Source organism: Choloepus didactylus, chromosome 6 (assembly GCF_015220235.1).
Source record: "Choloepus didactylus isolate mChoDid1 chromosome 6, mChoDid1.pri, whole genome shotgun sequence".
Taxonomy (NCBI): Eukaryota; Metazoa; Chordata; class Mammalia; order Pilosa; family Megalonychidae; genus Choloepus; species Choloepus didactylus.
In genome coordinates this window covers 150,023,245-150,050,370 of record NC_051312.1, presented here as the reverse complement: position 1 = coordinate 150,050,370, position 27,126 = coordinate 150,023,245, and the positions used below count along the sequence as shown (strand labels likewise).

The 27,126-nt window shown below is 40.2% G+C and overlaps 1 protein-coding gene across 2 annotated transcripts in view; it reads left to right on the top strand.

The window, feature by feature from the left end:
- Positions 1–25,643, top strand: part of PRDM10 (PR/SET domain 10) — a 105,897-nt gene extending 80,254 nt beyond the window's left edge. Inside the window, exons 15-22 of one of the 2 annotated variants that reach the window (XM_037841956.1) lie at positions 794–904; positions 1,881–2,081; positions 2,739–2,882; positions 3,313–3,483; positions 5,377–5,517; positions 11,117–11,294; positions 15,602–15,705; positions 25,347–25,643. In XM_037841956.1, coding sequence (XP_037697884.1) covers positions 794–904; positions 1,881–2,081; positions 2,739–2,882; positions 3,313–3,483; positions 5,377–5,517; positions 11,117–11,294; positions 15,602–15,705; positions 25,347–25,550 — 1,254 coding nt within the window. In that variant the 3' untranslated portion in view covers positions 25,551–25,643. The remainder of the gene's footprint in view (positions 1–793; positions 905–1,880; positions 2,082–2,738; positions 2,883–3,312; positions 3,484–5,376; positions 5,518–11,116; positions 11,295–15,601; positions 15,706–25,346) is intronic. The other variant, XM_037841957.1, reaches the window with a different exon arrangement.
- Positions 25,644–27,126: the final 1,483 nt, after the last annotated feature.

The following is a 27,126-nucleotide window of genomic DNA, read 5'->3' as shown; positions in this document are numbered from 1 at the left end:
TGGTGAGGTCTTTTGTCTCCTCCCCTACTGTCCTCCCCCCCCTTTTTTTAAATTTATTTATCAAAAAATTAAAAAAAATTCAAACAAAACAAAGGAATGAGAAAAACAAATAATCTAAATTAACTGCATTGCTTCCAACATGTTCCTACCATACCCAAGAAAATTTACAAACCATAATCGTTCCTGAGCATTCCCATAATATTGAGATTATCCCTTTTAATGCCTCTCTTTTCAGATATGAAACAGTAACAGAAAGGATCTTCCCATAAAAGCATGGTTAACACAAGGTTAGCCGAGACATTGGGACAGCCAGTTCACTGCTGTCAACTTGTGCGACCTCAGTACGGTTGCAGAATGTATTTCTGCCAGAAGCCAGAAAGTCGTGAAGCAAGTTTTAAAATTCAGAACCTTAGTCTGTATATCATTTAATGTGCTCAGGAAAGCTAGGTCACTGAATAGCAAAAGACAGGTTTGAATCAGGAGAATTCACCAAAGAAATTCTTGCAGTGTAATGTTCATTTTTCCAGTAGCAGTTCTTTCAGCCAAAGACTATTAGTGGGATCCACAGTGACCCAATTCTCCTTCAGTAATTTGCTGAATTACTGTTAATTCCTTTAAACAGTGACTGTGAACATTTTCATGTCAGATGGGTCTGGTGATGCTGGTTCTGGCCAAATGCCTGTTGACTGGGGCAACAAGAGAATTTCAAAGTCTAGAAGCCAATGTCAGGGACATTTGTCTACCTTCTGTTTGTAATGGGGTTTATTCTCTCATGTGCTTTCTTTCTCTTAAGGTAAATCACTTATCAAAGAGGCACCCAGACATGAAGATAGAAGAGGTGCCAGAGTTAACTCTACCCATCATAAAACCCAACCGTGATTACTTCTGTCAGTATTGTGATAAGGTAAAAGGAACATGTCCACATTGGGGTGGGAGTCTGGCTGGGAGCCAGTGTGTCTGCATGGATAAATACATACTGGGGCCCTGCAGGTTCTCTCTGCAAATGATCTTTGACTCGCAGTAGTTTTCCATTCCAACAAGAAAGGGCTGGAAATGCAGCTTCATTTTAAGCCAAATCTTTTTTCTTGAGAATTAGTTGACTCACTTTATTTTTCTTATTGTCCCTCCTCTCTGTAATTTTTTTTACAAAGGAAGAGACCTATTCCAAGAGCCTTGTCTGTGAAATCATTTTAATGTCCTAAACTCTGAAATGAGAGTGTTCTCCTACTTGTAAAATACATGATGGTTGAAAGTTTCTAGGAGATTGAGTAGCCTGTGAAAAAAGTTCTGGGGTAGAGTACTCTAGTTGTACTATCCCATTCTTTATTTTTTGTGCAGTTGCAAAAAAAGAGAATACACATTTATTGTTTCATCTGCTTCATTACTATTGCTTCCTTATATAATGTACCAATGTTATATTTCAAAGATCTCTACTGGTTAGCCAACCTCTGCTTAAAAGTAAAAAACATTTTTTAGACATAGATTCACCACTAAAGGTACTAGTTGCTTGCCATTCTGGAAGGTTCTTTGGCACCTGGTAGTCCGCTACATACATCCAGGGAGAGCTTTCACAGAAAGGCTAAAGAATGATAGCAGATCTCTTTCTATGTCTGTGTAGCCATCTTTTTAACTTTAAGATAAAGGGTATTTTTTTAAAGTTACTATCTTAGATGCATAAATTCAAGGAAGATGCCTAGCCTATCTATATTACTTTATTTGATTCTAATTTATGTGCAATCCTTATTAGCCTTCATATATCTGTTAATATACTTTTTGGGGGCTACATGAATTCTTTTTCTCATTTCCTTGCCATAGACTAGTTAGTTTGCTCTAAGCAAAAATGTGGAACCTGCTTTCATGGCAAACCCTGGAATTTGCAGGTTTATAAAAGTGCCAGCAAGCGCAAAGCCCACATTCTGAAGAACCACCCAGGAGCTGAGCTCCCACCGAGCATTCGGAAACTGCGTCCTGCCGGTCCCGGAGAGCCAGACCCCATGCTCAGCACCCACACCCAGCTGACCGGCACCATCGCCACCCCCCCAGTCTGCTGCCCCCACTGCTCCAAACAGTACAGCAGCAAGGTACAGGAGGCTTCTGGCTAAAGCCAAGGTCACAGCCACTATTTGAGGAATCGCTGTTATGCCTCGATGTCTTCTTCGGCGTTGATGGGGGCTGGGGCTGGTGGTAGGGGTGAGGGAGCTAAAGGAAGTGTTTTCCCAGTTTACATGGCTAAACAGGGGCCATGAGCAAAGAATGGAAGAGAATGTTACAGACTTGCCCCAGAACTGGTGCCATCCAATAGCCTGAGCTATTTCCTGGGCCAAGGAGGGTCTCGTATTTGAATATCCTGGGCTCATGGTTTGTGAGCTCAGGCTTACAGAAGAAGCATCACAGAGGGTCTAACATGATAGTTCTTCAAAAGGGATCATATTTGCCAGGGGCTTGTGACTGATTGCACAGGTTTCAGAGCAGACAGGGGAGTGCTGTGAGGTGTTCGGACCCTGCCTGATGCTGGGAGAGTTTTTGATTTCTTTTCAGCCCTCATGTTTTTTCTCTTTTCATAGCCCTGTGCCTACTTTAGGTAGAGCAGGCATAATCAGCATTGCTCTGCTGTTTGTTTGATTTGAAATTAATGCATAACATAAAAGACTCCAGGAACCTTTGGAGGGCTTGCCAATGGAAAGAGTGAACATAACCAATTCTAGTAATTATGCTTGGGCTCTGCCTTAATTTTTCAGACCAAGATGGTACAACACATCCGAAAGAAGCATCCGGAGTATGCCCAGCTCCCCAATGCCGTCCATACGCCCTTGACAACAGCTGTCATCAGTGCCACCCCTGCTGTGTTGACGACAGACAGTGCTACCGGAGAGACCATGGTGGTGAGTGCCTGCTCAGAGCGGTCGTTTCCTTCATGTACCAAAGCTGTTCCTTTGTTAGTAAACTGGCTACAGGGGTACACAAGGCAAGATGCTTACAATTGGGTCTCCAGTCAATCTTTCCAAAGCTCCCTGTGAAAGGGGCAGCAAGAAAATATCATGTTGCTTGTTCACTGGGAGACTGTCAGAATCTCTCGGGAAACTCCATCGGGGCTGAAGCAGACAATCAAATATATATATCTATGTTTTAAAAATCTTACAATCTTACAACATCTTCTCAACTTCATTTTTACCCCCTCTATCTGGACTCAGTCTAATTTGTAGCTCCATGATCCATCAGTGAGATAAACTAAATTTTAGTAAGTTTTAAAAGCACTGAAAGAGCTGCAAACAGTAGTGTTACCAGCTGATGTGTTTTGTGTGCTCTTTCTAGACAACGGACCTGCTAACCCAAGCCATGACAGAACTGTCCCAGACCTTAACGACAGATTACCGAACCCCGCAAGGGGAGTACCAGAGAATTCAGTATATCCCTGTGTCACAGTCAACATCTGGGCTTCAGCAACCTCAGCATATACAGCTTCAAGTGGTGCAAGTGGCCCCGGTACTGTATTTATTCATCTCTCTTTACCTTTCTTTCCCTTTCCCTTTACGAATGCCATGTTGCCCCTAGCCAACGTGGCAGGCAGAGTCAGCAGAGATACCCAGTTCTCAGAGATGGAGCTGGATCTCACAGAACATGCTTCTGAATGTAAGTTCTGAGTCCAAGGTATTTGTCAGACTTTTTATTTTCTAGTATGGCTCTGGACATAGCAGCGTGGGAGATTTCTGTCTATGCTAGTCAAGAGATTTTAGTCTCTGACTCAGGCAATCACCCTGTGCTGCTTTTTCTGGGCCTGTGCAGCCATGGTTCCTAACGAGTCTCTATCCTTTAGCACCCGGGTTGACTACTTGGTGATAAGCCAGTTAGATAAATCCTTGCCTGGGCACTGATTGACTTACACCGTGAGACGCTGTAAGGAATAACTTTGATCCAGTCTCTGAATAGTCTGTACCCTGTTCGTACAGAGGTATAACTATATTCCTTCAACCAGGTAATTAGTAGCTCATTCTTACTGACTAGGGAGCTGAAAGAAAGAATCCAAGAACTGTTGTTACATTTAATTAAGCTGAGGAAGTATGTCCAAGGCACAAATGGGCATACTTGTTACTTTGAAATAATTTGGACTCCACAGATTCAAAACTCATACCAAAGCAGGAAGTCACAAGTTGCCATTGTCATCTTTTTGACTATTCTTTTCTCTATCTTGTCTTTCTTACAGACTGATTCTTTTATTTAAAATTCCATTTTATTGAGGTATATCCCCATACCCTACAATCATTCACAGTGTACAATAAATTGTTCACAGTACCATCATGTAGGTACATTCATCACCCCAATCAATTTCTGAACATTTGCATTACTCAAAAAAAAATAATAAAAATCAAAGTAAGGAAGAACATCCAAAACATCCCACCCCCCACATTCCTCCCTATTATTAATTTAATTTTTGTCCCCATTTTTCTACTCATCTGTCCATACACTAGATAAAGCCACAAGGTTTTCACAATCACACAGTTACACTGTGTAAGCTACATAGTTATACAATCATCTTCAAGAATCAAGGCTACTGGATTGCAATTTGACAGTTTCAGCTATTTCCTTCTAGCTCTTCCAATACACTAAAAACTAAAAGGGTTATCTATATAGTGCATAAGAAACCTCCAGAATGACCTCTTGACTTCCATTTGAAATCTCCCAGCCACTGAACCTTTATTTTGTTTCATTTCTCTTCCCCCTTTTTATCCAGAAGATTTTCTCAATCCCATGATGCCGGGTCCAGGCTCATCCCTGGGAGTCATGTCCCATGTTGCCAGGGAGATTTATACCCCTGGGAGTCATGTCCCACATGGGGGTTTGGAGGGATCTATGAATCCCTGAAGTTGCCTATGAAATATATATGTATATGTGCATTGTTCTGGAAAACAGTCACATTTTCAAAGATGTCGGTGATACATAAAAGGTTAAGAACCACTGTTCTAGTGGGTTAATAGTGACAAGCTAAAAGCAGATTCATTCTTTGATCGCTTTTAACTGGTAAAGGATAGGTCATTAGTCAATTGGAATTTAAAGGAAAAAGATTTTTGATTCTTGAGAGCTTCTCATTCAGCTTACTGTTAGGAGCTTTGTTCTCTTTTTCTCCTTCTCTTCCAGAATTTAACACTGTCAGTGACTCATGTTTTATAAGCATAATTTTTCAAACTATCTTTCTTCCTAATGTTTGCCAGCTTGACTTTGGTGTGTGCTCTCTGAGAGGGAAGCAATGGATCTGAAGTTTCATCTATTCTTACATTTCTTTTGGGATAGTGTTTTTAACTGAGCTTTTTCTCTGGAAGGATTTTCCTTAACCTCAATCAATATGTATTTGGTTTTGGGGCCTGTTTTTTCACCCTCTAGGCCACTTCACCTCACCAGTCTCAACAGTCCACTGTGGACGTCGGCCAGCTCCATGATGCTCAGACATACACCCAGCACGCCATCCAGGTGCAGCACATCCAGGTCACTGAGCCCGCCTCCTCGGCTCCTGCTTCCTCACAGGTAAAGGTTCCTGTTCTGGTTTGCTAATGCTGCTGTTATGCAAAATACCAGAGATGGATTGGCTTTTATAAAGGGAATTTATTTGGTTACAAAGTTACAGTCTGAAGGCCATGAAAATGTCCAAAGGAAGGCAACAACACAAATATACCTTCACCGAAGGAAGGCCAGTGGCATCCGGAAAACCTCTGTTAGCTGGGAAGGCACGAGGCTTGTGTCTGCTGATCCCAGGTTATGTTCCAACCCCACTGTCAGCTCCTGTGCATTCTTCAAAGTGTCCCTCTTGGCTGTATCACCTCCTTCTGTCTGTGAACACTTTTATAGGACTCCAGTGATTGAATTAAGACCCACCCTAAATGGGTGGGATAACACCTCCATGGAAATTATCCAGTCAAAGATCTCACCCACAGTTGATTGAATCACATCTCCATGGAAACACTTAATCAAAGGATTCCAACTGAATCAACCCTAATAAATCTGCCCCCACAAGACTGCATCAAAGAACATAGAGTTTTGGGGGACATAATACATCCAAACTGGCACAGTTCCTGTAGATTTTTCAAAGATGTTAATATGGCCTCAGAGGCTATCAAGAGTTAATAAGAACAATGAGACATTATTTTCAGATTTGGTCTCCTGGGTTATTGAAATAATATCTGTTGTATTCGACCTTAACTAAAGACTCTTCTTACCTTTGCCCCCATTTTTATATTAGTATTATAGATATACTTACATTAAATTATAAGCTTCTCCTATCCAAATGGAGTCCGATGATAATGTTATCCTACAAAGAACACCAGCCTTTGCTTCCCTGTTCTAAATGGCTGTGTGATAGTATGCAATTGCTAAATTGCTTCTGTAATTTCAGGACTGTGACTTAGTGGAGAATTATTGTGCATTTTCTACTCATCTGTCCATACACTGGATAAAGGGAGTGTGAGCCACAAGGTTTTCACAATCACGCAGTCACACCATGTAAGCTGCGTAGTTATACAATCATTTTTGAGGTAGACTGAATGGATATAGCAGTGCTATCTCAATAGATTATTGAGATAGCATTGCTATATCCATTCAAAAAACATTTATTAAATCCTTACCCTTTGCATGAAATTTAACTAGGTTCTGCTTAGAGTGTAGAAAGGAGGTAACACTGCATACAAGTAAATAGGATATGAAGTAAGAGGTTTCTTTACCATAAAGCATGCATACGGGCCCACCCCCAATATTTGCAGGTTCCAGGGCAAGAATGCAAATGAAGGCTGGCACTCCATATATCTAAACAGTTAAAAGTTCTAGATCAAGCTAACAAACTGGAAAATAAAAGATATCCTATCTTCCTATATGACAAATATACTTCCTAATGACAAAACTGAAACATAAATGTAAAGTTCCTATCAACAAATAACATGGATAGTGCCAGTTTAGAATTAATTCCATTTTCTGCCAAAGACCATGAACTGTCCCGAAGATGCCCTCTTGGAGCTGCTGTTGGGGTGAGAAGAGGGGGAGCGAGGGTGTCTCCCCCTTTGTTGTCTCCGTGTCCTTCTAGGCTGTGGAAATCCTCAGGATAAGCACTCACCTTGTCTGCCATCCTGTTTATCAGGGTGGGAGAAGGCAGGGTTGACGTTCCTCTTTGGAGGCTCTGCTGCTTGCCCTCCTGTTGTCCCTGCCTCATCCCCTGTTCCAGTTTGCTAAAGCTGCCATTATGCAAAATACCAGAAATGGATTGGCTTTTGTAAAAGGGATTTATTAGGTTACAAATGTATGGTTCTGAGGCCATAAAAGTGTCCAAACAAAGGCATCAACAAGAGGATACCTGCACTGAAGAAAGGCCGATGGCGTCCAGAACACATTTATCAGCTGGGAAGGCATGTGGCTGGCATCTGCTGTTCTAGTTTCAAAATGGCTTTCTCCAAAATGTCTCTGGGCTTCTGTCTCTCTTAGCTTCTTTCTCTCAGCTCCTGTGCATCCTTGCTTGTTCTCCCAGAGCATATCCCTCTGATTGTCTGGGGGGCCTCTCTTAGCTTCTCTAGGACAAACTCTGGGCTTCATCTGTTAGCTTAGGATCCCCAAACGTCTTCCTGCATCTCCAAGCATCTCCAAGAGTCTCGGTCTGTGTCAGCTCCTGAGCTCTCTCTCTCTCTTTTTTTTTTGAATTCATTTTATTGAGATATATTCACATACCATGCAGTCATACAAAACAAATCGTACATTCGATTGTTCATGGTACCATTACATAGTTGTGCATTCATCACCAAAATCAATCCCTGACACCTTCATTACCACACACACAAAAATAACAAGAAGAATAATTAAAGTGAAAAAGAGCAATTAAAGTTAAAAAGAACAGAGTGTCTTTGTTTGTTTGTTTGTTTGTTTCCTTCCCCCGTTTTTCTACTCATCCATCCATAAACTAGACAAAGGGGAGTGTGGTCCATATGGCTTTCCCAATCACATTGTCACCCCTCATAAGCTACATTTTTTTTATATTCATTTTATTGAGATATATTCACATACCGTGCAGTCATACAAAACAAATCATACATTGGATTGTTCACAGTACCATTACATTGTTGTGCATTCATCACCAAAATCATTCCCTGACACCTTCATTACCACACACACAAAAATAACAAGAATGATAATTAAAGTGAAAAAGAGCAATTAAAGTAAAAAAAAAAACACTTTTTACTTGCCTTTGTTTGTTTCCTTTTCCCATTTTTCTACTCGTCCATCCATACACTGGACAAAGGGGAGTGTGGTCCATATGGCTTTCCCAATCCCATTGTCACCCCTCATAAGCTACATTTTTATACAATCGTCTTCAAGATTCATGGGTTCTGGGTTGTAGTTTGATAGTTTCAGGTATCTACCGCCAGCTACCCCAATTCTTTAGAACCTAAAAAGGGTTGTCTAAAGTGTGCGTAAGAGTGCCCACCAGAGTGACCTCTCGGCTCCTTTTGGAATCTCTCTGCCACTGAAGCTTATTTCATTTCCTTTCACATCCCCCTTTTGGTCAAGAAGATGTTCTCCGTCCCACGATGCCAGGTCTACATTCCTCCCCGGGAGTCATATTCCATATTGCCAGGGAGATTCACTCCCCTGGGTGTCTGATCCCATGTAGGGGGGAGGGCAGTGATTTCACCTGCCAAGCTGGCTTAGGTAGAGAGAGAGGGCCACATCTGAGCAACAAAGAGGCATTCGGGAGGAGTCTCTTAGGCACAATTATAGGGAGGCTTAGCCTCTCCTTTACAGCAACAGTCTTCCCAAGGGCAAGTCCTATGGTAGAGGGCTCAACCCATCAAACCACCAGTCCCCTATGTCTGTGAGCACATTAGCAACCATCGAGGTGGGGAAACCCAATACCCCTGCATTCTCTACCAGTCCTGAGCTCTCTTAAATACTCCAGTGAACTAATCAAGACCCACCTTGAATGGGCAGGGTAACACTTCCATGGAAATAATCTAAACAAAATTTCCCGCCTACACTTGGGTGGGTTACAACTCCATGGAAACAACCTAATCCAGAGATCCCATCCATAATAGGACCCCCCCCCCCCCCAGCTGCATTAAAGAACATGGCTTTTTCTGTACTGCATAATAGATTCAAACCAGCATGCCTCCCCTTCAGGGTATAGTTCATGGCTGTGAGGTTTCTGTTCCTTCCTACAAGTTCAGCACAGGCAGCCTCTGCCCTTAACGGTGCCCTGTGTTTCCCATCCCCAGAGGCATCAGACTTTTATGTTTCTCAAAGGAACCTGAGGCTGGAAAACCAGGTTGGACTTTTCAGAGGTCCTTGCCCGAATGTGGTGGCCTATAGTGATGGCCATCCCAAGTCAGCCCCCTTACTCTTCTCACCCAGACGTTGTCCTGTACCTCAAGGGGCTCTGTGAACCCACATGGACACCTTGACCCTCATACATGAGCTCTGTCCACACCTCTGTCCTTCCCCATTGCGCTGAGGTGCCTGCGTACCATTTGAGGAGCCTACATCCAGCAGGTGGGATCTCCCAGGAGGACAGATTCAGGGGAGAGGCTTTTCAGGCCCAGGGAGTGGGTTCAGGGCATTTCCACAGGGAAGTGGGGGCCCTACTCCCCCGAGTGTGGCCTAGAATGGAGACACACATCCTAGGGAGGCATGTCTGTTTGGCCTGTGGACTGCCTGCCCTGTGAGGAGGACATACCTTCCCAGGTCTAAGGACAGTACTGGATAAAAAGATAAGTTATGGGGATTTGGATGGGAGAGATTATATGTAGCAGGAAATCACAGAATTTTTTTGTAGAAAATTCTTTTTTTTTTTTTTTGCAATAAAATGGACATTTATTTCTAAAGTTCTCGTTGTCTCAGGGTTAAACCTCCTAGGGGGGAAATGAAAGGACTTCTGTTAGACAGTTGCTTTTTGGCTACATAACTGATTCCCAGCCTTTTCAAGCATGAGAATTCCTTTTAAACATAAAAAAGTGTGACCCTCCCCCATAACACTAGTTATTTTCTGCTATTGATTAATCCAAATAGACATTTGGTTACTAACCAAATAACTATAAAAAATCCAATATTCTTTTTCATTGAATTTATTTATTTGTGTGTGTGTGTGTGTGTTTTAAATTCAGTTTTATTGAGATATATTCACATACCATACAATCATCCATGGTGTACAATCAACTGTTCACAGTACCATCATATAGTTATGTATTCATCACCCCAATCTATTTTTGAACATTTTCCTCATACCAGAAAGAATCAGAGTAAGAATAAAAAATAAAAATAAAAAAGAACACCCAGATCATCCTCCCCATCCCATCCTATTCTTCATTGAGTTTTTGTCCCCATTTATCTACTCATCCATCCATACACTGGATAAAGGGACTGTGATCCACAAGGTTTTCACAGTCACACTGTCAGGAGGGGTAGGATTTTGACACAGTGGTTAGAGAAAGCAATATGATCTGAATAAAGATTGTGACAAAGACACAGAGATGGAAATGTGTAGTACATTTATAGAAAACAGAGTTATTCTATTTGGCTGAAATATATCAGTGGCAGGAAATGATACTTGGAAAAAAGGTTGGAACGGTAGTTTGGAGCTGGATTACAGAAGGCCTTTAATGGTAGACTATGGCGCTAGGGCTTTATTCTATAGATACGAGTAACTCTTTCCACTGGCTGTCTCAGTGTGTGCCTGTGTTTGTCTCCACTTGCTGGGATGGGATTATGCAGGGCAGTTGAATAAGAATCATCACTTCTGGGTTCTATTTCAATTATGTTACGGATTAGCTTTGTGACACAGGCAAGTTATTTAGACTCTCATTTTTTTTAAACCTTATATAAACTAGGTAATTATATGTTCATTTGTTTATCTAATAAGGTTATTGAAGTTAATTATTTGGGTTCTTTTGTAGAAAATCCTTTGGAAACTAAGTAGGATTTCATAGCCATGATTGCTTTTCATTAATTCTTTTCTTATTTAAAATGTGATTACATTAGCAGTGATGCTTTCAATGTTATATTTCATATCAGTCTGATTTATTGACTTCAGATATTTGCGAGTCTTGCCCATTTTGGAAGTTCAGAGTTTCCCACTCTTGCTTCTCCTTCTCCCCAGGTAGCCGGGCCACCCTTGAGTCCCTCTGCCCAGCCGTCTCAGCAGGGACTCAGCCCCTCCCAGATCCCAGGCAGCTCCTCAGCACAAGGGCAGGCTCTTCAGCAGCAGCAACAGCAGCCGAGCCCCTCTGTCCAACACACATACCTGCCTAATGCTTGGAATTCCTTCCGTGGTTACTGTAAGTAAGAACAAAGGGGTGATGCCTAGGTTATGGGTGGCGAATCTCCAGCCAGTGCCACAATGTCATCAGCTTTACAATAGATTTGCTGGATTAAAGTATCCATTGGCTCTATTATATAAAATGTAAATATAAATAAATTTATAAGGACGGAATTAGATTAGTGGTTATGTAGGGCTGCGGAAGGATAGAGGGATTGAGAACTGACTGCTAAGGGGTTTTTCTGTTTGGAATTAAGGAAAATGTTCTAAAATTTATTGTGATGAATACGCAACTCTATGATTATACTAAAAGTCACTGATTATTCACCTTGGATGGATTATATGGTATGTGAATACGTATCTCAATAAAATTGCTTTTTTTAAAAAAAGAGTGAGAACTCTAGAATTATGCTGCCAGGGTAAGTGCCACAGTTTCTCAGCTGGCTCTGCGAACATCTGGAGCCTTAGTTTCTTCAACTATAAAATGAACAAATTCCTACCTACTGTGAGAATTGGACAAGATAACACGTCAGAGGAACTGAAAACACAGAAAATGATTGTTAGATGTTATCACACTTGTACACTGGCTATTTTGGATTATTGTACAAAGTCTTCTCTTTTTTTAACTGCTCTCAAAATTCATTGAATGATTGGTAACAGTTATAATTTCAGTGAGGCATATTTTATTTAAAAGTTGGAAGCCTATTCTATAATCTGTAGTTTCTAGAAGGCTTATTTTAAGATTAGAGATCTGAAAATTGTTAGAAAGTCCAAATGATACATTTGCAAAATATTTTCATTAATTTCTAAATTTTAGATTTATCATTGTCAATATGTGTACTAAATTTTAAGAATTACCATCTTTTATGTTTGAAGTGTCTTAATTTTTATATCCTGTATTAATTGATTCAAATTTATTAACTATGTAGCAGGGAGGGTAAAGAAGCAAAAAGTCAGGCAAAAAAAAAATGGCTTGACACCATTAATCGTAACAATTATTGAAGATTAACTATTGCTCATATTCCATGGTCACCAAGCAACCTTCTGAATGTGATTTGGCTGCCTATATAGATCTCTAATGAAAAAAAGATGCTATGGTCAAGCTGATTCAAATGATTCTGTGTCTGTAAGGGTTATAATTTTCTTTGTAAATTAATAAACTGGAATTCTGGGAGTATTTTAACAAGAACTTGGAGATGGTGCTTACAAAGAATTGTTACTGAAGAAAGCCATTATGGTAAATGCTGCTTGACTTAACGTTTTGAAAACCTCTACCCTTTGACTAAAAAACAGGACACTTAACAGTAGAGGCAGTATAAATAGGTGGGAAAAATGTTCATGAAAATTATATTGTGCCAACTTTGGTAAATGAAAGTAAATATTAAAAGCACAACAGGAGGCATCTAATTGAAGGAACTCTTTGGGGATTCCTTATTTCAAAAATTAATACAATTTTCACAAATGTGAAAAAGAAAAGTACCCATTGGCCATCTTCTACACCGTGTAGTACTCATATCTGATTGAGTTTCATGACAGAATTCAAGGTGGCATTATGGTCTCAAAGAGCTACCTTGATATTATATTTTCAGAGATATTAAGTATATTGCTGGAGGAAGTTTTGGCAGGTAGTTAAGTAACAGAATAGATGGGGGTAAGCTTCATTGGTGGTGATGATTCATCTCTTCCATGAATATTTCTTGAATGCCTATATATCCATCACTATGTCAGACCCTGGGTGTATAAAGCCTAATATTAATATCATAACAACCACAACAATTCTTCTCCATAACATTCTTTAACATTTACTGTGTGCCAGGAATGATTCTAAACTATATATATAGCTTTCATTACTCAGAACAGTCTATGAGAGAAGTATAATTACTATTTACACTTTACAGAGAAGGCAATTTAGATATAGAGTAACTTGTCCAAGAAACAGCTAGTAAATGGAGGATTTGAACCCATGCAACCTGGCTCCAGACTTTACACTCTAACCCCCCCCCCCCGCTACCTTTCCCAAAGTGATAGTCTTTGGCTCAAAGACATCATCATCTAGTGGAAAAGACAGATGTGTCTGGATTCCAAAACCCTGAGATTAGTGCTATGAAAGCAGTAAGAGGCTGCTGTCAAAGGTAGACTAGATAGGACAGCCTTGGGTATGGGGCTGGAAAGTATGAGATCTTTATCACTGAAGATGTGGAAGGAACAGAAATAGATGTAATGGTTTGGCTTAAAGAGGAGGAACTCAGCGGACTAGTGGGGGTGGGGGTGGAGGTACGAGAAGAGAGAAAGGCCAGTGTTGGTCTTTCTCCTTCTATTGATTTATTTTTTTGGACATTCCTTCTCTGTTGTGATAGATCCTTGGCTATGTTATGTAGATTTGCTACAGAGTCAGGCTGAAGCGCTACAATTATTTTTACAATAGATTCTCCTGAATACTGGTGGTCACAACGAGGGCTGAGTCTAGTTTTCAGACAGAAAAGATTGTTTTACTCATGGTAAACACCAGTAGAATCTTGATAAATAGACTGACATTTATACTTAGTTTAATTTCTATAAAAGAAAGGGGAATGATGAAAATATCCATTTAGGAATAATATGAGCTAGCATTCTAACCTGAAGAAAATATTCTGAAACTGAAATATTTCATTAGGAAAAATTTCAACATATACAAGAGCCAAGAGAATAGTATCTTGAGCCCCCATGTACCCGTGATCCAGCGTCAACAGTTACCAACTCACAGCCAGTCTTGTTTGTTTATTTCATCTATACCCCCAGTCATTTGCTCCCTGCCCTCCCACTAGATTTTTATCCAGATATCATATTTCATCCATAACTATTTTAGTGTCTATCTCTAAAACCAAAGGAATATTTTTAAAAAACACAACTCCATTACCATCATCACACCTGAAATTAGTAACAGTAATTCTTTAATATCATCAAACATTCAGTCAGTGTCCATATTTCCGTAATTGTCTCATAAATGTTTCTCTGTGTGTAGGGGTGTGTGTGTGTATTGTGCTTCAAATATAAATAAAGGCAATTGGTTCTGTCTTTTGGATTCCTGTTAATCTATATGTTCTCTGTCTCTTTTAAATTGCAATTTATGTTTTGAAGAAACTGGCTCGTTTGTCCTGAAGACCTTCCCACATTCTAGATTTTGTTGGTTGCAGCTTTCTTCCGTCCCTTTTATTTCCTATAGCTTGGCGATTAGATATAGGGAATGATCAGGTTCAGGCTTAGTTTTATTCCCTCCCAGATACTGCATAGCTGGTGTTGTACACTTTCATTGGGAGGTACATAATGTTTGGTTGTCTCTCTTTTTGTAACATTAGTTCCATTATGTTATTAGTGTTTGTAAAGTTGTAAGTTCTATCATTCTTTATTCAATAACTAGCTAGAAAATGTCTATAAAGAAAAACATACTCTATACAGAAGAAGACTCTAAGGTTGTTCAGAGGTACAGTTTGTACAGGAATGGTAGAATAAATGCTTTAAATACCTAACTCATACCCTTTATTTACCAGTTTACCCGGGTATTATCCAGGGTGACCAATGAGGGAAATGTGTGTGTGTGTTTTAGGATCAGTATTACTCCTGAATTTCAACATATTTGATGTGTTTCAATCCATTACAGTGGTTATTGATGCTCAAATCATCCCATCTTCGGCCAGTGGGAGACTCCTCAAGTTGGCCCTGCATTTTTTCACACGAACCCAGTAGTCTTTTAGAGCATCTTGCATTCTTTGGTATGACAAGATGTTCTGGGCTCATCCTATACATTTTCTGCCCCATTTTTTCAAGAAGTCCTGGTTCCTTTTAATAGAGAATATTATTTACAAAACATCAACTGAGTGCTAGGGTGAACCTTATTTTTAATGTGCTTTAATAACATGGGTGGTAAAGTAAAATCAAGTTAGATTAATTTGTGATTGCTAGGTAACAGTGAATACATTTATGCCACCCATCCAAATTCAAATATAAAAGGTAAAAATGTTGAGATAACTGCTAAATCTTTGTAAGTTATTTGAAAGTTTTAAAAAATTGTTGAATGTTTGTCTTTGTGGGGTATTCAGACACCACACTTGAGCAGGAACTCATTGAATGTCTCTGGTATTTGGCAACTGTGTTCTAGCCTCTTCTCATAGGAACAGTTCTTATCACAGATGCTTTCACTATATCAAGAAATCACATCATCAGAAGAATCTGACAGCAAGCAAATGCATGGAAGATATCTGGAGAATGTGGCCACCAGTTAGGTATTTATTTCTACAATTCATATTAAAATCTGAGACCACCGAACTATGGATGTGTTCTGTTTTTCAGCTTCTGAGATTCAGATGATGACACTTCCCCCAGGTCAGTTTGTGATTACAGACAGTGGTGTGGCAACTCCTGTAACCACTGGCCAGGTGAAGGCAGTGACTCCGGTAAGCTATGCTGCTTGGTAGGGTCCACCATATTGCACACCCTCCCCTTCCCCTACCTTCTGCTCCTAACTGTCTTGGTTTGGCTGAGCTGCTGTCACAAACACTACATGTGGATTTTGGCTTAAACAACAAACATTTGTTGGCTCATGGTTTCAGAGGCCGGAAGTCCAACATCAAGATATCATCAAGGCTTGCTTTTTCTCTGAAGTCTGGAGCATTCTCATGCTGGCTGCCAGTAATCTTTGGGGTTCCTTGGCTTTCCCATCAGTGGAAGGTCCTCTCCTTTTTTATGCTCTTCTAGGTTTCTTCTGACTTCCACTTCTGACCCTATAAGGCCTCTGGTAATCCAGAATAAGACCCACCCTCATTCAGTTGTACCATACCTTAAGTAAAACTACCTTCAAGAGGTCCTGTTTACAATGGGTTCACATCCACAGGAATGCAGATTGAGATTAAGAGCATGTCTAAATTGGGGGTACATAATTCAATCTATCACAACAACTTCCCATGTCTGAATTAGAAGTACCTCCTCTGTATTCCCGCAATGCCCTGTGGTACTCTATTATAACCATTATCAAAGGATTCCGTCTATCTTCTTCCAGTAGTCTATGAATTCCTTGTAAACTGGGTCTTGGTCTTTAGCTGTTTATCTTCAGTGTCTTCAAAGAGGCTGGGATATAGCACATGCTCAACAACAGACATTTAATTACTAACTTTAATAAAATGCCTAGATCCATGACATGCGAATTCATAATTGACCACCTTTTTATGTGCTTCTTAGAAAGTATATGAGTCCTCAAGACTATTGGTTCTCAACTGGGTTGTGAGAGAATAATATAATGAATCAATTATGGAGATATTTTAAACTATTTTAAATAATTCATACACCCCAAGGTGAAAAACCTTGCCATAAATTATGTAAAATAATATATAGGGCAGGTCGATTTGTGTCTGCCCAACATATCTTCACTGCTTTTTATCCTCACTGGTTAGTTATTAGAAGACACGTATGTAAATTTAAATGAAGAAAAATACCTTTAAATGGCTAGAAAGATAGAAATATTGGGATAGTCCCAAGGAAAGACTATTTCCCAAGAGATCCTGAAGGTAGCAGGGGCCTCAAAAACCTGATTTTTTAAAAAAAGCGTACTGACCGTTCATCCATTTCTCAGCACACAAGCTCACATTAACTAGACTTAGAAGAGATGTATAAATTCAGAGTAACACTTTATTAATCATCGAAAATAGTACCTATTGTAAAATATAATAGTTGCAATGGACTAATTAGTGAATTTTTTGCTCCCTGTAGGGCCCAATGATTCTTTACCTTTTTATTTTTGGACAGAACCCTTTGAGAACTTCACTAAAGCCAAGGATGTTTCCCTCCTTCTGCCACAATGTCCATAAACACAAATTTAAATTTTCAGGGGTCTCATGGAGCCCACCTGGAGACCCCCCAGGGACCAATGGGCCAGATTTTGCCTCCACCCCCCACCCCCTGCAGGAAGATCCACTTGGGGAACCAGATGTAATCAGAAGGTTGCTTGGGGAGCACAGACTCAGAACATAAGGCTTTAGGGAATCAAATGGGGTTGTGGCCACAGCTTCTTTCCTGACTGTGGAAGGGCTACTGCCCATTTTCCTCTGTGACTTAGCTTTTTTCTCTGCCTCTGTAGCTAACCAAATTCCCTTCTGACTGACACGTTTTTTTTCTTTAAAAATATTAACATAACAAAATAGCTAGCTTCAGGCCCATGAAGTTTTTATGACCCGAAGAAAAAAATGAGACAAAATAATGTGTGTTTCCATAAAGCTAAACATGTTAAACATAAAGGACTTTCTTTTAAGATTGTATTCTTCCTATGCATTTGAGTGTTAAAATGTCTTTTCACTTGATGGTAGCATTTTTTTTTTTTTTTTCATTTTTATTGAGATTGTTCAGATACCATACAATTATCCAAAGATCTGAAGTGTACAATCACTTGCCTCTGGGTACCCTCATACAGCTGTGCATCCATCACCACACTTAATTTTTGTTCAATTTTTAGAGACTTTTCATTACTCCAGACAAGAAATAAAGTGAAAGATGAAAAAAGAAAAAACAGAAAAGTAACCTCTAAGCCTCTCCTATCCCTAACCAACCCCCCTCAATTGTTGACTCGTATTGGTATAGTACATTTGTTACTGTTTATGAAAAAATGTTGAAATACTACTAACTGTAGTATGTAGTTTGCAATAGGTATATATTTCTTCCCTATATGCCCCTCTATTATTAACTTCTAATTGTAATGTCATACATTTGTTCTGGTTCATGGAAGAGATTTCTAGTATTTGTACAGTTGATCATGGACATTGCCCACCATAGGATTCAGTTTTATACATTCCCATCTTTTGACCTCCAACTTTCCTTCTGGTGACATATATGACGCTGAGCTTCCCCTTTCCACCTCATTCACACACCGTTCGGCACTGTTAGTTATTCTCGCATCTTGCTACTGACACCTCTGTTCATTTCCAAACATTTAAGTTCATCTTAGTTGAACATTCTGCTCATACTAAGCAACCGCTCCCATTCTTAAGCCTCATCCTATATCTTGGTACCTTATATTTCATGTCTATGAGTTTACATATTATAATTCCTATCAGTGAGACCCTGCAATAATTGTCCTTATGTGTCTGGCTTATTTCACTCAGTATATTGCCCTCGAGGTTTTGTCATCAACCCATTTTTTTTTTTAATATGGTTTTGTTCACTCACCATACATTCCATCCTAAGTAAATAATCGATGGTTCTCTGTAAGGTCATATATTTATGTGTTCACCACCTTCACCACTATCTATATAAGGGCATCTACATTTCTTCCACAAGGCAGGAGGAAGAGTCAAAGAAGGTGGAGAGGCAAAAGAAAGAGGAAAAAAAATGACAGCTAGGAAGCAGCAAAAGGAAAAATAACCTTAAAGTAGAGTAAAGAATCAGACAATACCACCAATGTCAAGTGTCTAACATGCCTCCCCTATCCCCCCCACTTATCTGCATTTACCTTGTTATATCACCTTTGTTACATTAAAGGAAGCATAATACAATGATTCTATTAGTTACAGTCTCTAGTTTATGTAGATTGCATCCCTCCCCCAGTGCCCCCCCCCATTTTTAACACCTTGCAAGGTTGACATTTGCTTGTTCTCCCTTGTAAAAGAACATATTTGTACATTTTATCACAATTGTTGAATACTCTAGATTTCTCCAAGTTACACAGTCCCAGTCTTTATCTTTCCTCCTTTCTTCTGGTGTCTCACATGCTCCCCACCTTCCTCTGTCAACCGTATTCATAGTTACCTTTGTTCAGTATACTTACATTGTTGTGCTACCATCTCAAAAAATTGTGTTCCAAACCATGCACTCCTGTCTTCTATCACTCTGTAGTGCTCCCTTTAGTATTTCCTTTAGGGCAGGTGTCTTGTTCACAAAGTCTCTCATTGTCTGTTTGTCAGAAAATATTTTGAGCTCTCCCTCATATCTGAAGGACAGCTTTGCTGGATATAGGATTGTTGGTTGGCGGTTTTTCTCTTTCAGTATCTTAAATATATCACACCACTTCCTTCTTGTCTCCATGGTTTCTGCTGAGAGATCCACACATAGTCTTATTAAGCTTCCTTTGTATGTAATAGATTGCTTTTCTCTTGCTGCTTTCAGGATTCTCTCTTTGTCTTTGACATTTGATAATCTGATTATTAAGTGTCTTGGCATAGGCCTATTCAGATCTCTTCTGTTTGGAGTAAGCTGCGCTTCTTGGATCTGTAATTTTATGTTTTTTATAAGGGATGGGAAATTTTCATTAATTATTTCCTCTATTATTGCTTCTTCCCCTTTTCCCTTCTCTTTTCCTTCTGGGACACCAATGATACGTACATTATTGTACTTTGTTTCATCCTTGAGTTCCCGGAGACATTGCTCATATTTTTTCATTCTTTTCTCCATCTGCTCCTTTGCGTATAGGCTTTCAGGTGTTTTGTTCTCCAGTTCCTGAGTGTTTTCTTCTGCCTCTTGAGATCTGCTGCTGTATGTTTCCATTGTGTCTTTCATCTCTTGTGTTGTGCCTTTCATTTCCATAGATTCTACTAGTTGTTTTTTTGAACTTTCAATTTCTGCCATATATATGCCTAGTGTTTCCTCTACAGCCTCTATCTCTTTTGCAATATCTTCTCTAAACTTTTTGATTTGATTTAGCATTAGTTGTTTAAATTCCTGTATCTCAGTTGAAGTGTACGTTTGTTCCTTTGACTGGGCCATAACTTTGTTTTTCTTAGTGTAGTTTGTAATTTTCTGTTGTCTAGGCATGGTTTCCTTGGTTATCCAAATCAGGTTTTCCCAGACCAGAACAGGCTCAGGTCCCAGAGGGAAGAAATACTCAGTATCTGGTTTCCCTGAGGGTGTGTCTTAGAAAATTGCTCCACCCTGTGAGGTCACTGTGCTTTTCTGCCCAGCAGGTGATGCCTGTTAGCCTATAATTCTTGACTAGTGTGAGGAGGTGTGGCCGTGTTCCCCCAGGCTCTGGGATCTGGTTCTGAATGGAAAGGGCCCCACCCCTTTCCTCTTAGAGAAGATAGACCCTCTAGGGGGAGGCCATTAGCATTTCAATGGTCTCTCTCTCTGCTTGTGCTGTCTCCACCCTTCTCTGAGTCACAGCCCTGGAAACTGAAAACGACTGGGGCTTTCTCCACTGAGCCAAAAAAGAAACAGATAGTCCCCTTCAGACCCAGTCCAAGGCGACCCTCCGGCTCTCCAAGGTCAGTCGTCACCCAACACCTCTGTCTGTTTTTTGGGGATTCATATCTGTAGTGAGCAGTTCACACTCGCTACTTAAAATCCCAGTTGGAGCTCAGCTGAGCTATATTCGCTTGCTGGGAGAGAGCTTCTCTCTGGCACCACGAGGCTTTGCAGCTTGGGCTGTGGGGAAGTTGGTCTCGTGACTTGGATCCGTAGGTTTTACTTACAGATTTTATGCTGTGTTCTCAGGCATTCCTCCCAATTCAGGTTGGTATATGATGAGTGGACGGTCTCGTTTGTCTCCCCACAGTTATTCTGGATTCTTTACTAGTTGTTTCTGGTTTTTTGTAGTTGTTCCAGGGGGACTACTTAGCTTCCACTCCTCTCTATGCCGCCATCTTGCCAGGGAATCAATGGTAGCATTTTTAAGTTGACTTTACTTGGTAAAATAAGAAAAATTCGGGACCTTTTATTAATTTAACCATAGATCTTTTTATATATTTTTCTCTGTCAATTTTGCTGAAAGGGAGCTAAGAGATTATTTTTCTAATTTCATCTTTTTATAAAGGCTGACAGAGGAGATGGCTTATCAAAGGACAATTAGGGAAACAAGTAGGATTAGAACCAGGTCTGTTGCCTTTTTCTTTTTTTTGTTATCTATGAAACTTTTTTTTTTTAATTTAATAGATTTTATTTTAAAATAAATTCAGTCTTACAGAAGAGTTACAAAAACAGTACAAACCCCATACATAGAACTCCATCATACCCCAACCCCCCTCCCTTGATACTCCGATCCACCACCTTTAACATCCTGTCACACCTCCATTTCTTTCTTTCCCTCCCTCTCTCCCTCCCTCCCTCTCTCCCTAGCTATCATCCATCATCTGTTGTTCTGTCCTCTGAACATATGTGAGCAAGCTGCACATGTCCTTGAACAAACAATTCACATATACCTTTCCCATGGACAGAAACATTCTTTTATGCAATCTCATTAAGCACAGCTAAGAAGTTAAGAAATTCAACATTGATACAAAGTTTACATTCTATATTTCCTTTTTGTGTGTGTGTGTGTCCCATCTGTGTCCCTTTGAGCCTCCTCTCCTCCATCCTTAGATCCCATCCAGGATCATCCTTGGCATTTAATTGTCATCTAATTAGACTTTTTTTGTTTTGTTTTCAATTGTGGAAACATATATATAGCGTAAATCATCCCATTCCACCCCCTCCCTAGCATTCCATTGGTGGGATTAATCACATTTAGAATGTTGCAATGCTATCACCTTCCCACCATCCATTTCTAAAAGTTTCCCTTCACCCCAAACAGAAACCCTACTCTCATTTCTTAACTCCCTATTGCCCCTTCCTCCACTTCTCGGAACCCCTACTCTACTTTTCATCTCTATGCTCATATTCTCTGATACTTTCTTTGTGTTTGCCGTGGGGCTTAAATTTAACATCTTAAATCTATAACAATCTTGTTTTTCTTTGATACCAACTTATCTTCAATAGGACACATAAACTATGTTCCTATACTCCATTATTCCCCCACCTTTATGTAGTTCTTGTACAAAATTACATATTTTACATTGAGTCCAAAACCACTGATTTATCATTACAGTTTATGTAGTTTAGATCCTGTAGGAAGTAAATGGTGGGGTTATAAATAAAAAATACAGTAGTATTGGTTTTTATATCTACCATGTGATCTTTACTGGAAATCTTTATTTCTTCATGTAGTTTCAGTTAGTTGTTTAGTGTCCCTTCCTTTCAGCCTGCTCAACTCCCTTTAGCATTTCTTGTAGGACTGATTACTGGTGATGAAGTCCTTCAGCTTTTGATTATCCGGGAATGTTTCTATCTCCCCCTCATTTTTATCCTCCAGGTGTTTGTGAATTCTCCAAGTCTCTGACGGTTATTGACTTCTATTTGTGTTCCATTGTGGTCAGAGAAGGTGCTTTGAACAAATTCCTTTTTTTTTTTTTTTAGTTTATTGAGGCTTGTTTTTATGCCCCAGCATACGGTCCATTCTGGAGAAAGATCCGTGATCACAAGAGAAGAATGTGTGTCCTGGTGACCTGGGATGTAATATTCTATATATGTCTGTTAAAATTTTCTGTCTCTCTCTCTCTCCTTTGTTTGTTTCTCTGTTGGTAGGGCTCCCTTTATTATCTCCAGTAGGAAAGGTCTTTTATTAGCAAAATCTCTCAGCATTTGTCTGTGAAAAATTTAAGCTCTCCCTCAAATTTGAAGGAGAGTTTTGCTGGATAAGGTATTCTTGGTTGGAAATTTTTCTCTCTCAGAATTTTAAATATGTCATGCCACTGCCTTCTCACCTCCATGGTGGCCGCTGAGTAGTCACTACTTAGTCTTATGTTGTTTCCTTTGTATGTGGTGAATTGCTTTTCTCTTGCTGCTTTCAGAAGTTGCTTCTTCTCTTCAGTAGTTGACGGTCTGATCAGAATATGTCTTGGAGTGGGTTTATTTGGATTTATTCTATTTGGAGTTTGCTGGGCATTTATGTTGTGTAGAAGGTTTGGGAAGTTTTCCCCAATGATTTCTTTGGATACTCTTTCTAGACCTTTACCCTTCTCTTCCCCTTCTGGGACACCAATGAGTCTTAAATTTGGACATTTTATTTTATCTATCGTATCCCTGAGATCCATTTCGATTTTTTTTTATTTTTTCCCCTTTCTTTTGTTCTTTCATTTTCTGTTCTGTGGTCCTCGAGGAGGCTGAGTTGTTGTTCAGCTTCCTCTAATCTTGTGTTATGAGTATCCAGAGTCTTTTTAATTTGGGCTACAGTTTCTTTAATTTCCATAAGATCTTCTATTTTTTTTATCTACTCTTCCAATTTCTTCTTTATGCTCTTCTAGGGTCTTCTTTATGTCCTTTATATCCTGTGCCATGCTCTTCTTCATGTCCTTTATATCCTGAGCCATGCTCTTGTTGCCTGTCTGTAATTCTTTGATTAATTGCGCCAAGTACTGTGTGTCTTCTGATCTTTTGATTTGGGTGTTTTGGTTTGGGTTCTCTATATCGTCTGGTTTTATCATATGCTTTAAGATTTTCTGTTGTTTTTGGCTTCTTGGCATTTGCTTTACTTGATCCTTAATTTGACAGAAGTACAGCTTGGTGGTATACACTTTCTCTAACTAACCAGCCGATGGCATCCATGAGTCACCTATTCCCCTCAAGTCAGTTCTCCCCCACTTTGTCTTTGTGGTGTGTGGGGGTCTGATTCTTGTGGGGTCCAATTGGTGCACCAAGTTTGGGTGTGTTGCTGGTGCTGTCTGCCCTGAATGTGGGGCATGTGTCTGGGTGGTTAGGCAGGCAGGGCAGCTTTAATAATCAAACCTCCCAGGTGTTCCCAGAGATTTAAGGCTATTGCAGGAGCCTAAGCCTTCATTTCAGTCTTTCTACCGATTGTCTCTGCTGCTGACCCACAAGTCCTTGGTATTCGTGTAGGGTCCCTGGGATTTCTGAGCAGTTCCCCCTTCCCAGCTGTGCTCTTCCAGGACCTCTGCTGAGGGAGGGCCATGCCACGTCACTAGTGCGCGCCGGCCCGCCAGGGAAGCTCTGGGTTGCTGGGCCCTGCAGGGGCACTCCCAGCCCGCTTCAAAGATGGTTGAATGGGACATTAACTTCCCCCTTTTTGCACAGCTCTGCCCTTCCAGCTCTGGGACAATCAGCCGTGGGTGTATTGTCTGATATTGTGGCTTGTGTGTAGTGCTGCAGGAAAGATTCCCTGTCACACTGGGTTTCTTGGCACAGCTCTGGGCTGTGTGTCTGGTCCCAGGCAGGAGCGTCCCTCACCCGCTGGGGAGATGGCTGCAAGGAATGCATTTTTTTTTTTCTCCTTTTGGCTCCCCTCTGCTTCTCTGCTCTCGAGACAATCAGCAGTGGGTGTGGGAAGGGGTATCCTCCACGCCAGACACCGAGGTGTTAACCCAGCCCGCTCCCACCGTGCTTCACTGCGCGGCTCTCCCTGTTGTATCTGCAGCTGCTCCCGGGCTTTTTTTTTTTTAAAAGAACTAGTCCGTCTTCAAATGCCAGCCCACTGTTTCCCCACATTGCAGTGCGGCCGTGGGACTTTCAGCCGACTCACTCACTCGTTTCAGAATGCAGGCTCCTGGTTTCACCAAATGCACATTCCTTGTGGATTTAGCAGACCTTGTCCAGCTGGTGCATTGCTGGCAGTGGTGTTCTGGGTCACTTTCTGGTTTTTATCTAGTATTTTTCACGGAGGTGTTTTTTTGCCCTGTCTCACCTAGCCGCCATCTTAGGTTCTCCCTCTTATTAAACTTTTTACTGCAGTAACTGATATAGAGCAAAAAATTTCCCATTTTAACCACATTCCAGTGTACAATTCAGTAATATTGGGCTATGATTACCGATATCAGTTACCCTTTCTTTTTCATCTCCTGAAACAGAAACTACTCACCCATTAAGCTGTAACTCCCTCCCCTGCCCCTGGTAACCATAGACCACCATCTGTCTCTATGAAGTTTGGGAACCACTGACCTTGACTGCCCATAGTAAGGGCCATTCTGCCTCTTTAAGGTGACTTTAAATATCTCTTCTTTGATCCATTTTGTATTAATCCTAAAACTTAATTGACAGATTGTACTCTTATTTCCCAAATTTCTAAATTCCCAGGAGCAGCAAAATAGCACATATTTTCTTTGTCGTGTGTGGGATACCATCACGATGCTAATTTCTGTATCTGAAGTTGACTATGTTGGGGTCCCTTTGTAACATTTCCTTACATATTCCCTCCTCCTCCCAGCCACGCCCCCCTCTTTTGGCCTCAGATTTTTTTTTCCTTTTCTTTATTGGCCTCAGATGTTTAAAGGTCACTTTTTTCCTGCCCTAGGGTCATTATGTGTTATCAGAAAGCCAACCAGAATTGGAGGAAAAGCAGACTTCTGCCTTGTCCAGTGGAGTGCAGGTTCAGCCATCGGCACACAGTGATCCCTTGGACTCCCAGACAACCAGCCAGCCCCAGACGACACAGTACATCATCACAACCACCACCAATGGGAACGGAAGCAGTGAAGTACACATCACCAAACCGTAACTTTCACTCAGGGGCTGGAATCAAACAGTCGCTTCATGGCTTTCCCTTCATCAAGTGGGAAAGCTTCTGACACTTAGAACTCTTTTTTTTTTTTTTTTTTTTTTAATTCGTTCAAGAGTTTGGAAACCACAGTTTTGACATTCATATGGGGTTTATTTTACCAAGGTCATTGTTACCAAATTGGCGCTTCAAACCCTAGCGAATAGAGCTGTTTCCAGGGAACGTAGATTTCAAGATGGAGACACCCTGCCTTGCTCTTGAGTTGGTTTTCTATTTAAACATTTTGATAAGCCTTACTTTTCCTTTGTGGAAATATTAAGTGGTATATTGTGTTCATACCAGAAGCAGAGAAAAGATGTGCCAAGTATAGTCATTGAACTTTTTAATTCCAAGCCAAAGTCCCAAAAGAAAAGTGGCATTTATGGGCACGTATTAGGTCAGAAGTGCTTTATCTTGCTACTTAAGAGTTTGCAGTAATTTAACAAAGGGAGCCTACTGAATAGAAAACGAACAATAACGAAGCAAAGGTTTGCCAGTGATGTTCTGAACCAAAAAACTGTTGTTTAAATTTTTCTTAGTGCTGATTTTTTTTTTTTTTTAAACTTTTCTTTTCTATTGGAAAACTGTTGTCGGGCTGTTGGTGGTACTGTTCCTCGTTGCTGGTTCAGTCAGAACCTTCTGTTCTGAGAGTTGCTACTCAACTAAGGTGGATTCCCTACAAGAGAAGGGGACAATTGCTGCCAGCAGATTTAACCCTTACGTTAAAGCTGTGACTCCCACTCTTTGGTTGTGGTTGTATTGAGAAGGAGATTACGTACAGGAAAGATTCCTAAAACAGTTAGATACATGTATTGTTTTTTTTAAAGTAAAAAACACTGACACCTTGTCACTGCCTGGCAGGGTCTGTTTACCATTCATTGGTAAAGGATGAATTCCTTGCGCTTACCAGGTGTGCATTCAAGCCTTGCTCACAGCACTCAATATATTTTATTTGAGTACTTTTAATGCTGTCTTAAAACGAACATTCTTTAAGGTTGGATGGAAAGGTGGCCTTCCTTATTTCTTTAGGACACCCTTAACTTTAAACATATTGTAACCCATCTGGACCTTTTTTAAACATATTTTAACTTATCTTGACCAACTTCACACTTAGGGGAAGAGTCAAAATATGTGGGGACCATTTATTACAAGTTAATATAATTATACGGGATTTGGGAGAAGTCCAATCCCATGCCTGTTACACTGTTGGTTGGGAAAGGGGAAAAAAAAATCTGTCTCTGACAGTCTTTCATATATGTGCTCCTATTTGGGAGTCTTGCTTGCTATGAATTCAGTGGGGGAAAATGAAATTTCCCTTCTTTTTACTATACATTTCAATCATATGCATAAAACATTACAGAAATTGGTATGTATTTTAGCAACTTTTTGTGACATAATTCCTAACACATTTTTAAAAATAATTACTGCATAGTAGAATTTCTGCACTCCAGAACAGAGAGAACTAACTTCATTTCAAATGAAGCTAATTAATTTAATTTACTTACATTTCTGGATGAAAATGGTTCTATACATTACA